This window comes from Fundulus heteroclitus, chromosome 2, assembly GCF_011125445.2.
Source record: "Fundulus heteroclitus isolate FHET01 chromosome 2, MU-UCD_Fhet_4.1, whole genome shotgun sequence".
In the NCBI taxonomy this organism is placed as follows: Eukaryota; Metazoa; Chordata; class Actinopteri; order Cyprinodontiformes; family Fundulidae; genus Fundulus; species Fundulus heteroclitus.
In genome coordinates this window covers 20,694,189-20,707,895 of record NC_046362.1, presented here as the reverse complement: position 1 = coordinate 20,707,895, position 13,707 = coordinate 20,694,189, and the positions used below count along the sequence as shown (strand labels likewise).

The 13,707-nt window shown below is 37.7% G+C and overlaps 1 protein-coding gene across 1 annotated transcript in view; it reads right to left on the bottom strand.

Annotated features, from left to right (window-relative positions):
- Positions 1 to 2,335: 2,335 nt before the first annotated feature.
- The window catches only part of sema3e (sema domain, immunoglobulin domain (Ig), short basic domain, secreted, (semaphorin) 3E), a 29,461-nt gene continuing 18,089 nt past the window's right edge, over positions 2,336 to 13,707 (bottom strand). Inside the window, 12 exon segments of the mRNA XM_036150473.1 lie at positions 2,336 to 5,602; positions 6,640 to 6,773; positions 7,038 to 7,105; positions 7,396 to 7,562; positions 7,810 to 7,851; positions 11,434 to 11,525; positions 11,741 to 11,966; positions 12,301 to 12,339; positions 12,341 to 12,446; positions 12,522 to 12,591; positions 12,727 to 12,841; positions 12,924 to 13,066. Of these exon segments, the coding sequence (XP_036006366.1) occupies positions 5,102 to 5,602; positions 6,640 to 6,773; positions 7,038 to 7,105; positions 7,396 to 7,562; positions 7,810 to 7,851; positions 11,434 to 11,525; positions 11,741 to 11,966; positions 12,301 to 12,339; positions 12,341 to 12,446; positions 12,522 to 12,591; positions 12,727 to 12,841; positions 12,924 to 13,066 (1,703 nt within the window). The 3' untranslated portion in view covers positions 2,336 to 5,101.

Here is a 13,707-nt window from a genome sequence, read left to right as displayed (position 1 = left end):
ATGGTTGAATATTGACCAGGTATTCCCTAAATTGCCTAAAACATGTAAGAAGATTTTTTTAAAAAGGCAAACGCCGTCTTGAGCCTCATCAAAATAATTAGTCTGATTGTGTACATTAAATATTCATATTCAGCGACTACAGGGATTGCTGTCTCTAGAGACCTAGGCATCAAACTAACAGTATTTAAATTTGATAGAGAAAAAAGAGGGAGCTTTGATGGGGAAGGTAGTTGAACTGGTTCAGAGCCTGTTGCTATGGCAGCCATGTGGAATAAATCAGCAACATGCATTCCATTCACAGATGCCTTCAGCACCCCGCCGACTCAGGTGGACCAAGACAGAATATGAATGAGTTATGGGGTCCTAGTAAGCTCACAGAGAGAGGGATGAAGACTTAACTTGCTGGTTGTTCATAATCTTTCTTCTGGTCCTTTAACTGAAGCCCTACATTAATTCCTTAAAATACTGATTTAGTTCATTTACATCGATTCAGTCTCCTGCTTAACTGAAAAATCTCCAAATTGTCCAAATTATCTATCTATCTATCTATCTATCTATCTATCTATCTATCTATCTATCTATCTATCTATCTATCTATCTATCTATCTATATATATATATATATATATATATATATATATATATATATATATATATATATATATATATATATATATATATAGTTTATGTGCCCTTTTCAATTTGGTGTATTTTAATGGTTTCTGAATCCCCTTTACTCCCAGGCAGATTAGATGTATTCACACCCGCCACATTTGGTCTGCTTTAAAGGGAACATATCATGCTTTATAGTTCTTCCTTTTCATATTGAAATTCATTTGTATTCTATATAAAGTGGTACTGCAATGCTGACTGACGTTGGTACATGTTCTGATATGAGGCTCTTAAAGTTGCTGTTAGATAGTTTTATTTAATTAAAAACGAGCTCCCACTTTACGGTGAGTCATTTTAGAGGGTCAGGCTCGGTCCGCCATTATTTAATTTTGATTTATTATTTAAGCAAACCAGCACTATGATAGTTCTGCGATACTGTTGTCTGCTAATCGCCCTCGGCACTGGGGCTATATTTATCCACAAAAAGGACCATCAAAATCCCAAAATCACCTCAAGCAAGTGTGAAAATCTTTTTGGAAAATTGAGGGAGTTATTTAGTATTTTGCCATTTCCATCAACCTTTTCTTATGCAATATTTCAAAATTAGCATAAAAAATGTTGATGGAAACATGGTTATTGACTGCTGGTGTACCAACAAATCTGCCACCATTTTGTTAAAAAAAGTTATTTTTTTACCTTGGAATTTTTTCCCACAGTTATTACAAACACTGGAATTAAAGGAAGAGTCTGCGATGTTTCCAGACGTTTCCCCAAGTCCCTTTTTGAATAACTGCACATGAGCAAGACCGTCTTACCTGTTCTTCCACTTTAGGGGGATTGCGTGAGAAAATCTCCCAAATCCACTGTCAGAATAGTGGGACAACCAATAGATAAGGTGATACCCCCGGAACTTGAGGAACAGAGGAGGGTGAGAGCTATGGAGGACCAAGCTCTGACAAATCTCTTTCCTTTAGAACGAACAGCAGGGATTAGTTAGTTTTTACAGGCCTGTAGCTCCCACGGTGATCAATTCTTTTAACCTCCCTTTACTGAACACAAGGTATTGACTACTTTCAGGGTGGAAGGACCATTTTACCCAGTATAACACAACGTGTTTCTTAACAGGATTACCAGCTATAGCTTTAATGAGAGTTTTTGCTGCAGTAAAAAAAGATTCTTGCTGCTGTAAAAAAAGATTCAAAAAAGCCTTTTTGATCTTCTCTACTAATGTCCCTCTTTACCAGTTTACACGTGTGCATGAGCTCATAATATCCTTCATCATTTTGTTCTCAACACCACAGAAGTGACAGGGAAGAAGGAAAGTAGTCCTGCTTGTAATTGCAAGCATTTAAAGGGTAATATATATATATATATATATATATATATATATATATATATATATATATATATATATATATATATATATACACACTATATATACACTATATATACACAATTTTCACAATACTGAGGTTTTTACTTTTGTAATATTTAAGGACTGTAACGATCATATATGATCTATTTCGGAGATACAACAGTCATTTTACCACAGTACGAAAATACCTTAGATGCAGTCAAAACAATCAAGATAGAAATCAATAAATAATGCACAAACAGAAAAAAAAAACACAGAAATTAGCTAAACTATTACAGTTGTTTAACCAAAACATACAGCATGGTTGATTCTACTATATCAGAAGTGAATAAATACTCATAACTCAAAGTTTTGCTAATTACTGCCAGAATAGCTGCTGTAACATTTATTTGTCTCTTTTTTCCAGAGGAAAATTAGATGCTGTACTTTGCTGTTTGTGAAAACTATGCATGCCATCTGCAACATCAGACGGAGGGTTGTCAACCCGAAAAGGAGGAGGATGTTGTGTGGGGGGGGGGGGGGGGGAGTCACAGGAGGAGGATAAATTACAATTTTAGTACACAGAAATAACCAGACCTGCACAAAATAACTTCAGACAAATACAATACACAATACGCTCAACTGTGTCACTTGATTAAACCTTCAATGAAAGTGGTAAGAATAGATAAATACAAACAAGTAATCCACTAGTAAGACCATTTATCATCCATTGTAACAGGTTTTACAAGTGCATATATAGTATTTATATGGGGGAGGGGGGGGGGCAATGTTACATTTAAAACCATTTAAAAACATTTGAATTCCTGGAAATACCCATGACAGCATTGCAATTCAGAGCTGAAACCAGATACATGCATGCACTGTATAAAAAGACATCAGGCTGCACTTTTGCTATTTTTGGTCACTTAGGATTACCAAAATTAGTTATATTTGCTAAATGTCAGAATCACTATTTTTTTTTCAAACTATTTATTTATTACCTTCTTTAAAGTCTGATGTTTACACAAACTAAAACGATGCCTCTGAACAGTTTGGGAAAGCCTGGATGATGATGTTGTGCATTTTAAGCTTCTGACAACCTTTGAGTTAATTAGCGGCACACCTGTGGATGTATTTTTAAGGCAACATCTAAAACACCTTTTACATGTTACATGTTACAGTACATTACATTCTTGGGTCATCTTGCCATCATTAACAATCCTTAGGCTCATGGATTTGTACATTTTCATGTATAAAGCTTTTGTTGGACTGTGTCTGCCTTATTTATTTACTTTACTTTTACTTTTCTACATATTACTTAGACAGTCCTGCTACAGACTTCTCTCTCAGGACTGTGTCTCCTTCAGCTCTCCGTTAGTATGATCAGGAACACAGCAGGACCTGAAACAATCTAAGTTGATTCCTGTCTGGCAATTAACATTTATTTTGCGGAAATTGGAGAAGTCCTCAGAAAATTGCTTGTGTTTGTGGGTCATATTTTATTATCTTATTTAATCAGAATTTTATTTTTTACTACTATATATAGTCACTCTTTGTTTTTCTTTAGTTTTTTTGTTTTATCAAAACAGTTTTCTCTTGTAAATGAGATCTTGGATCTCAATTAATGTTTGACATCACTGGAAAATCGAAGGATTTCAGGCAATGCATCTCTGGAACTCTGCAAGTCTGGTTCACCTTTAGGTGCAGTTTCCACCAGCCTGAAGATGCTGTTATAAACATCATGGGAATGTCTAGCTATCATACCCTTTAGGAAGGAGAAGACATTTTTGTCTTAGAGATGAATGTCTTTTGGTTCAAATTGCGTGCTTTAACCCCAAGTGTTTAGGCACAATGACCATCATTATATTTGGAGGAGAAAGGGGAAACATGCCAGCATGATGACACCATCTCAACTGTAGGGGTGTTTTGCTGCTTGAGGGACCGGTGTACTTAACAAAAAGACTGTTATGTTGAGATAACATCACCCAAAATCCTCCATTAAGTTACTGTGGTCACAACGTAGTTTGAGGACAACAAAGTCAATAGTCTGGAAATGGTAATCACAAAGTCCTTATATCAGACCCTTGGAAAATGTTTTGGTCAGAGGTTAAAAAGTACATGGGAGCAAGGCTGCCACAAAACATGAACAGTTCTGTCTCAAAGAACAGGTGTTGAATTCTGGCACAGTATTGTGAAAAGTTTATGGAAGGTTAACAAAAACATTTAAACCGTCATTCAGTTTACAGGTAGTTCCATCAAATAGTAAGGACATATATGTGAACTTCTGAATTTTAAGAAATATAAATAATAAAAAAAATTATAAAAAAATGTTTTCCACCATTTAGCATGGAAATAACTTTGATAATCCTAACTGGTCTAATACAGGAAACATTTGAGCAATCAATGAAAACAAATAATCCAGTTTATGCACGTTTTTATACCTTGTATGTATATATCTTGTTTCAACTGTTTATTCTGGTGGCCCATTCAACCACACATACTGCAGCTATCACTGCAATCTCATTTCATTACTGTTGCTCATGGCCTTTTAACTGTAGAAACAGAATGACAATCTAACTTCCACTTTTGGACATCACTTAAAAATATCTCAAAGTAAAAACAGAGAAAATAATTTATCGCGCTGTTTGACACTATCCTTTAAATATATATATATATATATATATATATATATATATATATATATATATATATATATGAACTGAAAATGTCATTTCATGCCACTCTGTGAAGGGTGGAGAAGCAGTCTTGCAGGGTTCAGCTTGAACAGCCTACTTGTCTTTCTGATCAGAGGAAAGTTTACACAATCTTGTCCATCTTGTCCCATGACAGTCTTATTTCTGTACTAACAGTGATGATTGTAGTTTTCCACCTGAATCTGCAGCAAATAATAGGTGTACATCACACAAAAAAAGACAATATGTGACTTTTGAAGTAAGCAGAAAAGACCTCAGTGGCAAATGTAGCTACAATTCTAAGGCAGTCTGCTACAGCTCTTTCTCTTGCAGCTCCTGTTGAACATAAAGCAAATACCTCATACATGGTGCAAATACCGAGTGAGTATGACCCAAAGACAGTGTATGTATGTGTGTGCATGTGCAGTGGGTCTTCATTGTCTTCAGGTGTCAAAGGTGTGCCTGGGAGCTCTGTGGGAGTTCTCCTCTCCCCTTCCTTTTCCTCTTTTCTCACCACCTAAAGAAACATACTTCCTTTTGGTCTTTTTGCGTTTCTTATCAGAGCACCACACTCTCTCGCAGTATTCCTCCACTTTCTGAGCGTCGCCGTAGCCAATTAGCTGTAGGAACTCCTTGTACCACAGCCTGGAGTTGGGGGCTGGGACTGAGGGTGGCTGCAGGGAGCGGGTGCTGATGCTGGGGGCCGGTGGGGGGACTAGGATGGAGTGGCACTGAGGCGAAGCGCCATCTTGCTCGTCATCATTACTCTTGCCTATTGCCGACTCCAGCCTCTCCGCTCGGAGCACATGCAGTTTGATCCGTAGTAATGTGTGCACATACCCATGTTCAACAGTCTGACACACGTACATGCCAGCGTCAGAGCTTCTCACGCGTAAGAACAGCAGCCCGTGAGATGTCATAACGACCCGTTCATCACCTCGAACCTATACAATGTAAAAACATTATTTTGATTATTTAAGGGCATTTAGCAATACATGGCAACAATGCAACATTAGCTCTTCCCGTAGGAAGAATTATGATGGAACAATTGTTCTACATTAAGAGACAAGGATTGGCACTCATCAGGTCACTCAACACAATGTCTGATGCACTTCTTGAACTGTTTTCTGCTGTCTACAATGGAACCAATACACTGTTGTTGGTTGGCCTATAGTTTACATTTCACAATCTCACTATTTTTTTGCTGTTGTTTTCTTAGTTGTTTTGTTTATTTTAAATCAAGGTCTCAGGATTAAAGAAAAGTGGATAGGCTCAGAATCGAAGTTGCTGAAGGTCCAGTTTGAAGTTCCTACAGTTACTAGTTTCCACCATAGTCCACTGCATTTTATCAAGTCCAAATTCAACACTCGACATGCTCATGCGTCCCCTTGATCACAAGCTTCTTGGAGATGCTGGTTAAATTGTCCATCACAACTTCATATCTGCCCAATTTTCCAAAACTATGAATAACTGGTTAGTTGACCATTATAGCACTGTCCTGATCAACAAACTTGCCTGACCTAAACGCCACAGAATATCTTGATGAGAGACACCAAATCCAACAATGCAGACAAACTGAAGGCCACCATTAAAATAACCTGGGCTTATTTAATACTTCAGCAGAGCCTCTAGACTATCGCCTCCTTGTTCCCCTGATGCAGTCATTTATGGAGAAGGAACAGTGACCAGGATTTTCTTTTTCTGAAAGTCTAAACATTGGGTTTTAATTAACTGTAAGACATAATCTTCTGTCAGTGTATATAAAGAATCTACGTAATATGTGATCTACTGTTTAATTGAATTACTAGACTTGATTAACTTTTTGATTCTAATTTATAAGTATGCCCCTGCAGGTATTACGTAAAATCTAGCTCCATAATTCCACTGCACTGACAGAAACACAAGTTGTACAGATTTATTGTTATAGAGCAGCTAATATGCAAAAGTAAAAGTAGAGAAAATAATAGGGATTTCAACTTACCTCGTGTTTTTCCCCTTCTTTCTCTAGGAACCAGAGGACCTTGGCTTGAAGTGATCGAGGGACACATTCCAATAAAGTGGTGTTGCTCTCAATGCTGTACATTAGCCTCTCCTCAGCCCTCTGCCATTGTTCATCTACACACACATGCACACATACACACACACACAATAAAAGAATGAGAGGTAAGAACGATGGCAATGGACTGCAGCGACCTTTCATTATGTGGCTAATGTAAAGCTGATGGTTTTTTCTGCCATGGTACAAGCACACTGACCTTACCGTGACCTCCAATCAAAATGGCACATGAAGACATTTTTTTTTCTTTTTTTTTTTGCCCACCAGGCTTTGGTACGCATGCACACATATAAACACATGCCAGAGTCATTTTAAACACTAACCATCAATTTGCAGTCCATTGCACAGCTGTACTGCGTTGCCATGGCGAACATCCTGTCGTCTGAATCGTCTGCTGCAAAAAGAGACCCAAAGATGGAATCATTTTTACGTGTGATAAAAGAGCTACAGATGAAAGACAGAAATTTAAAATGAGACCGGGAAGGAGGGAAAGATGAAAGGAAGAGACTGGGTATCAAGTGAATACTGATAGGTCTTACATAACACCTGACTGTCAAGTCTGTGAGTGATAATGATGTGGTAAACCAAGATCACAGCCTTGTGACTTTTAGGGTAAGATGATTTACAGATAATGGAACGAGCAGTTTACGTCATCTGCTGCGCAAGTGTGCTCGCCATTACCTCTTGGTGTAAACTCCAGCAGGGTAATATCTGGAGCAGGTGAGACCATCCCAGGCACAGTATGGGTCTCTGGCCAGACAACAGTCAGCACACGCTGAGCCATAGAGGTCACACTGATGTAGTCTGACCTGTGCAACCCCCACTTCTGACCCAACATATAGCTGTTGCTGTTGAACAGAAGACAGATAATCATCTAATTAGTTTCTGTGGAATTAGGTATTTGCATTGCATTCTGTCTTATTTTCATCCAACTGAGACACTTAACCAAAAATAGAGGAAGAGGCTCAAGTAGGCTAAAGTGCATTTGAATTGTATCACTGCTATGCTGCAAAAAATTGTTCCGCTGTTGTCATCTTGTGGCAAAACTATGAAACTGCATATAGATACATGCTAACCATTTAAAGAGTATCTTACCCTTTTGGGTGATATTATGATCTCTCTGATTGGAGCTGGCACCTGGAAAGAAAAGTCATAATTTTGGATTCAAAAGTGAATCTGAAAAGAACCATCATGATGAAGTAAAAATAAAGAAAGCTGACATTTTTAAATAGTATTTCGGTAAGGCTTTCTGCTTTATCCTAAATTATGTATGAATAAAGCCACATTAACAACTCCTTGCTAACTAGTTTTGTATAGTATCTTGCAAAATAACTATTGACCCTTGAATTGTTTCAAATCTTGCCATTTTGCACCAACAAACTTCAACAGATTTTAAATAATAAAAAAAAAATAACTTTTCTTTATTTTTTATACAACAGTACAAGTTGTCGCAGAACTATAAAGTGGGAGAAAAACAATACATAGTGTGCTACATTGTTTACAAAATGATATCTGAAAAATCTGGTCTTAGTGATATTTGTACTTTTGACCAGACTTAGCGCAATACAGTATGCTCAGTCAAAATTACTATTTATTTTTATACATTCCCAAGATCTTCAGTTGGATATAGGTCTAGGGCTAGGCCATAGCATTACCTGATTTCATCTAAAGCACTGAATTGTAACCCTGCCCACATGTTTAGTGTTGGTGTCCTGCTAGACACAGACACCCATGAGAAAGTGGGCGTTTTATCACCCAAACGTTTGCCAGTGACTGATTCAACACCCTGACTTTCTGTACTTTTAAATAAAAGCTTTACTGGAGAAGCTAGGCTTCTCTGGACCCCTAAGCCTGCAGGGTTGCCAGATCTGATGGACAGTTTTCAGCCCAAATACAACATACAACCTGCCCAACTAAAAAAAAATAAAAAAAAAATAAAAATAAACAGCCCAAATCTCAACTTCTCTTCAGTTCATGTTAAAAGTGTAGAACTATTGAACGAATAAAGAACACAGCATTAGCAGACAACTGCAATAAAGTTGCAATAAAGCAAATAATTAACTCACAGCAACTGCCATAAATAAGTTATCAAAGCCCAACCAACATGAGTTGTAAATCTATTGAAGTACAACATTTCTAGTATAGATCAATCTAATGTTTGTCTTTTACATGGCAATGAAATATTTTTTTAGTTGATCAGTTGAAGTCTTAACCCCATTTAGGCCATTTACAACTGACACATAATTTTATAGTGATTAACCAATGATTATTAATTATTGATGATGTGAGATTTGACAGATTCTAGACATTTCATAATACGTTGAGCAATAAAATGAGTGGAAGGAAAAAGCCTTTTGTCAAAATCTGACTGTCTTTATTTTTTACTTTTCTGCCACACAATGACTATTTTGGATAGAATCTTCCTATGAATAGTACTCCCGAAGAACCTGCCAAATGTTGAGAAAACCAGCCCAAATCTTACCAACCCGCCCAAAGCTAATTTTTCAGCCCAACATGTTCAAATAAAGCCAAATTGGGCAGAAACCAACCCAACACTGGCAACACTGGCTGCCTGCCTCATCTCCCATTCCTGTCGTTTCTTGAAACTCGACACCAGCTTTGCGTTGGACAGGTGTTGTGCTGAAAAGCTCATGCCTGCCGACATTTGCATGTCCTATATCCTAGGGGTTCACACCACTCAATGAATTGGTGTAGTGTCGCGGTAATTATCCAACAAAATATATTTTCCATGTCGGTAGTGCACACTTGGTGCAAAGAGTGGCACACATTCACCTTAAATGGGTTACGTATAGCCCAGATGCATTACTGTAGAAAGTAAGTAGAATTTAGCTGTCTCACAGTGCTGTCATCCAGACCCAGGTTGCAATCTAGTATTATCATTTAGCTTGACAAGTCTCTCTCTCTTTTATTTATAACAGTTCAACAACCTTGTCACTCTATATAGGCCAGGTTTGTGAAGTGAACAACTGATAGTGGAACTGTCAAAAGATTATTCCACCAAATATGTGGATCTCTGCAGCTCCTCCAAAAATCACCAGGCCACTTTTGGCTGGTTCTCTGTTTATTGCTCTTTATAGCCAGACTGTCAGTTTAGGTAGATTGTCATATGTTGGTATGCTTGCAGTTGTGCCATATGCTTTCCATTTTAAGATAATGAATTAAGTAGTGTGCTGTGAGGTCTTCTAAGTCTGGGATTTCACAGTGGGTAAAGTACTTAATCTCCAAGTTACTTACTGATCTATGAATTGGCTATATAATGCTGTTATCTTCTGTGGTATACTGATTATTATGTTTACTTTTATGACTTTTGAGGCTGTATCAAGAACATTGGTCAGGAATAGGTGTTTATTTGGTTTAGAACACATATTCTTTATTTAATATAGCTGCCCTTTAATATGCAGGTGAACTTCCTTTACTTCCACCTTTGCCGGCGGAAGGAGAGAAAAAAGAGTAAACAGAGACCAAAGCTATACAGTTTTCTTACCGTAGCTGTAAACCTATTGGGGCAGTATCAGCCAACTTCAGTTATTTTGGATAATCAATCATCATTGAATCACTCCTGTAAGAAGATTTCACTGTGAAACCTGAAAAAAACCTAATCTGTCATCTTGTTTACATCAGAGCACCGTGCAGGTTTGATTGATGGCAATGCAGCCGCTACTGCGCGAGTAATGTAAACTATGTTTCTTTGTGCTTCGGATCCCATAGGACTTACAGCATGCATTAGTTTAGTCATCATGCCCGTTTCAAGTTTCTGACCAATCGCAGAATATTTCTCAGACACCATAGAAGTAAAAAGTTCTGCCCAAAACTGCCAAACTGTAGGACTACAATAACAGGATGATGTCATTGTTTTTTGTTTTGTTTTTTGTTTTTTGTAACTGCAGCCCTGGGAGAGAGAAAAAATTACTTTGCTCTTACAGAGTATGCAATCTTCATGCCTTTAATTACACACTGTTTGTTAATTTAATTGATTTTGAAGAAAACTGGTTGCCCTGGACTTTTTCTTAGGTGTAAAATAAATAAATGGGATCAATTAAAATGAGTGTAGCATTATTCAGATTTTTATTTGATCATTTTGAAACATATGTATCTTTTTTCTTCTACTTTATGATTATTCACTGTTTTATGGTGGTCTAAAATCCCAGCAAAACGTTTATTAAAGGTTGGGAGTTTGAGGGTATGGATGCTTTTGAAAGACACTCAGTAAAAGTGTTACATCAAAACAGTAATTATTTCTTTGTAATTTTTGAAAGCAATATGTTTCTTTTCTTTTTTACCTGTCAAGCATGCAGTCAGATACCAATGACACATTTGTTCTTTCGCTGGGGGGGAACCTCTCATGTCAGGCATGCTTGTTGGGAAGGCAGATTATCAAAGCACTGACTTTCCTCTCATTGTACAGCCTGTTCTATCATGTAAGCTACACATGCCTGAGGAGTTTGTCTGATAGCTGAACTTTTCCTGAAACTGTAGTTAATTTGTTCACAGTTTTCATTACTTCATTCTTTATGGCAAGCCGAGTAGAAGCTTTTTAACTTTTTAACACATGTACCCAGTGCAACAAAATATTTTCCTTTTCAACATTGTCTCAAAACCTGGACTTTGTGCCCCTGAAGTAAGAGAAGCAAATACCACAGCCAAGTCCAGACTATATATGTTTAGCTTGAAAAGATTTGTATATGAAATATAAAGTACCTTGAAAATGTGCATTTCCTCCAGCAGCACCTCCTCTATTGTGTCTGTTTCTTTGTTGTAGATGGTGATAACTTTCAAAACCACAGAGTCATCTAACAACAGAAAACAGTTAAGCTGCATTGTTGTTCCTCTAAATGTTCTATAGACAATGAAATGCTAATACTCTTGTTACGTTGTGCTATCAGTTTGTAAAAGTGAAATCTTTGACAGCTAAACTTACACACATATCTTGAATTAGTCTTGTATTTGCAGACTACCTACTTCTAAAATGCTACAGTTGCATAATGCATAACTCTATGTGTTTTACCAGTGCCAATGTAGAGAACATGGTAGTGGCCGTCCTGCGCCTGGACTCTGTCTACTGCAATCTGAGTCAGCTTTCTTCGGCCTGGCTCTGTCTGCAGGAGAATAGGTCGGTGGTGATGTGGAAGGACTGGACGGTACATCACAGGATGGGCGCGCACAAATCGCAAAACCTCGTCAGGAAACTCCTTTGAGCTGGAGAAGCCTCCGCCGTTCACTTTGCTGGCACACTGTTAGCAAGATGGGTTGACAGAAATAAAGAGAGTAGGGAAGATTTAACAGTAGACAAAAGAAGACTAATTACTGTGTCAGCACTTGGCAGCGCATGAAGAGAAAAGAAATTCATTAGTTGGATTCAAACTATCCCGGTGTGAATCGCTGACGCAGCTACAACAGTTTGGACATTCAGAAAAACTGCTGAACATTCTTTCCACATTGTTTATTTGACAGGACATCTATTGTGGACACAAACTAGGTGAAATGGAGAGCGTTGCGAGTGAATAATGCTGGGCAATCTTGTAATTACATCCAGTAAATATCTTTTATAAAAGATTCAAGGCTCACAGATCCAGGTCGAGGGTAGGGGACTCTGCCCTCATACGGGTGTCCAGTGATGCTCAAGTCTCTCTCGGTAGGCAAATGGTCCATTGAAGGCTGCTCTTATGTCTTCCATGTGATACATACACACTGCATAGCCCTTAAACACAGCACTGTAGGAGAAGGTTTTATTACTGATTTCATGAAGAAAGAATATGTGTCTGACTCTGAAGACATCCTCCACTCACCTAGTTGTGCTAAAGAGGCCAAAGATTTCTGGGTTTTTTTCATCTTTCTTTGTGAGCACAAACACATCCTCTACAACAAAACAGACATAAGTGAGTTCACAGTTTTGTTTTTGCATTTCATTTGGTATTGCGCAATGCATTTGTCATAGATGACAATATGTGCTCAATCTTTAATGGCTGCTGAAACATAATGCTGTATCCTTACCAAGATCATCAAAGTGTGTATCAATGCCATTTGGTCCAGGCACGGAGCAGATAAGGCGAGTTTTCAGGAAAGAGCTCCATCTGTTCACGAGCATCCTCTGGCCTCCTTGGTCATTCTGAGAGACGAGTCCAGTTCAGATTGTGTCAGAGTTGACTGAATAATGCTTACAGGTGTTTCTACGGCATAAGTTTTCTCACCGCACACACTCGTCCAATGCGGGTAAGGACTCCTCTGTTCACTCCTTCTCCATCAGTCTCCCGCTCAGTGAAGAAGAAGTAAACTTTATCATCATCTCTGTCATCGTTGTCGGGGATAACTGCTGATTCCACAAACTTGGGCTCTGAACGAAGAATACTTTATTGAGTGAGTTGACAAAGCATAGTGAAATTTAAAAAAAAGTTTCAATTATATAGGGACTAGAGCAAACAGACCTGTTTTTTTTTTTCATATTTCCAGAACTTTGTACAGGTATAAATTTAACTTTTCCACATTTTATTATGTAACAACCACAAATGTGCCAACCACAAATTGCAATGTATGTTTTCAGTGTATCTTTATGTGACAGACACATAGTCGTGTAAAGTGAATGAAAAAAAAAGATAAATTATCCACACACACACACACACACAGAATCAACTGAAAGGCCTGGTGTGAATTTGTTTTCAGCCCAATTTACTCTGTCCCAAAATAAAAAAGATAAATTAATATTTTTAGCATAAAGGCAAAATGCTGTGTGTGTAATGAAATAAGATGTCCACATCGTCCAGTAGTGGTTGGGAACAGCACACCAATAAACTCTAGTTAAACATAAATGCATACACAGTTGCCTGCTTCTGGATTTTTAGGTCTGGTCAGTCCGGTCTAAATTACTACTTTATTTTCCCTAGCATAATCTTCATGAAAGTATTATTTTGTAAATAAATGAACAATTGTGTTTTCCTCTGTTGTTGCTGTTGTTTGACTGTTTAGTTTTCATTTGTA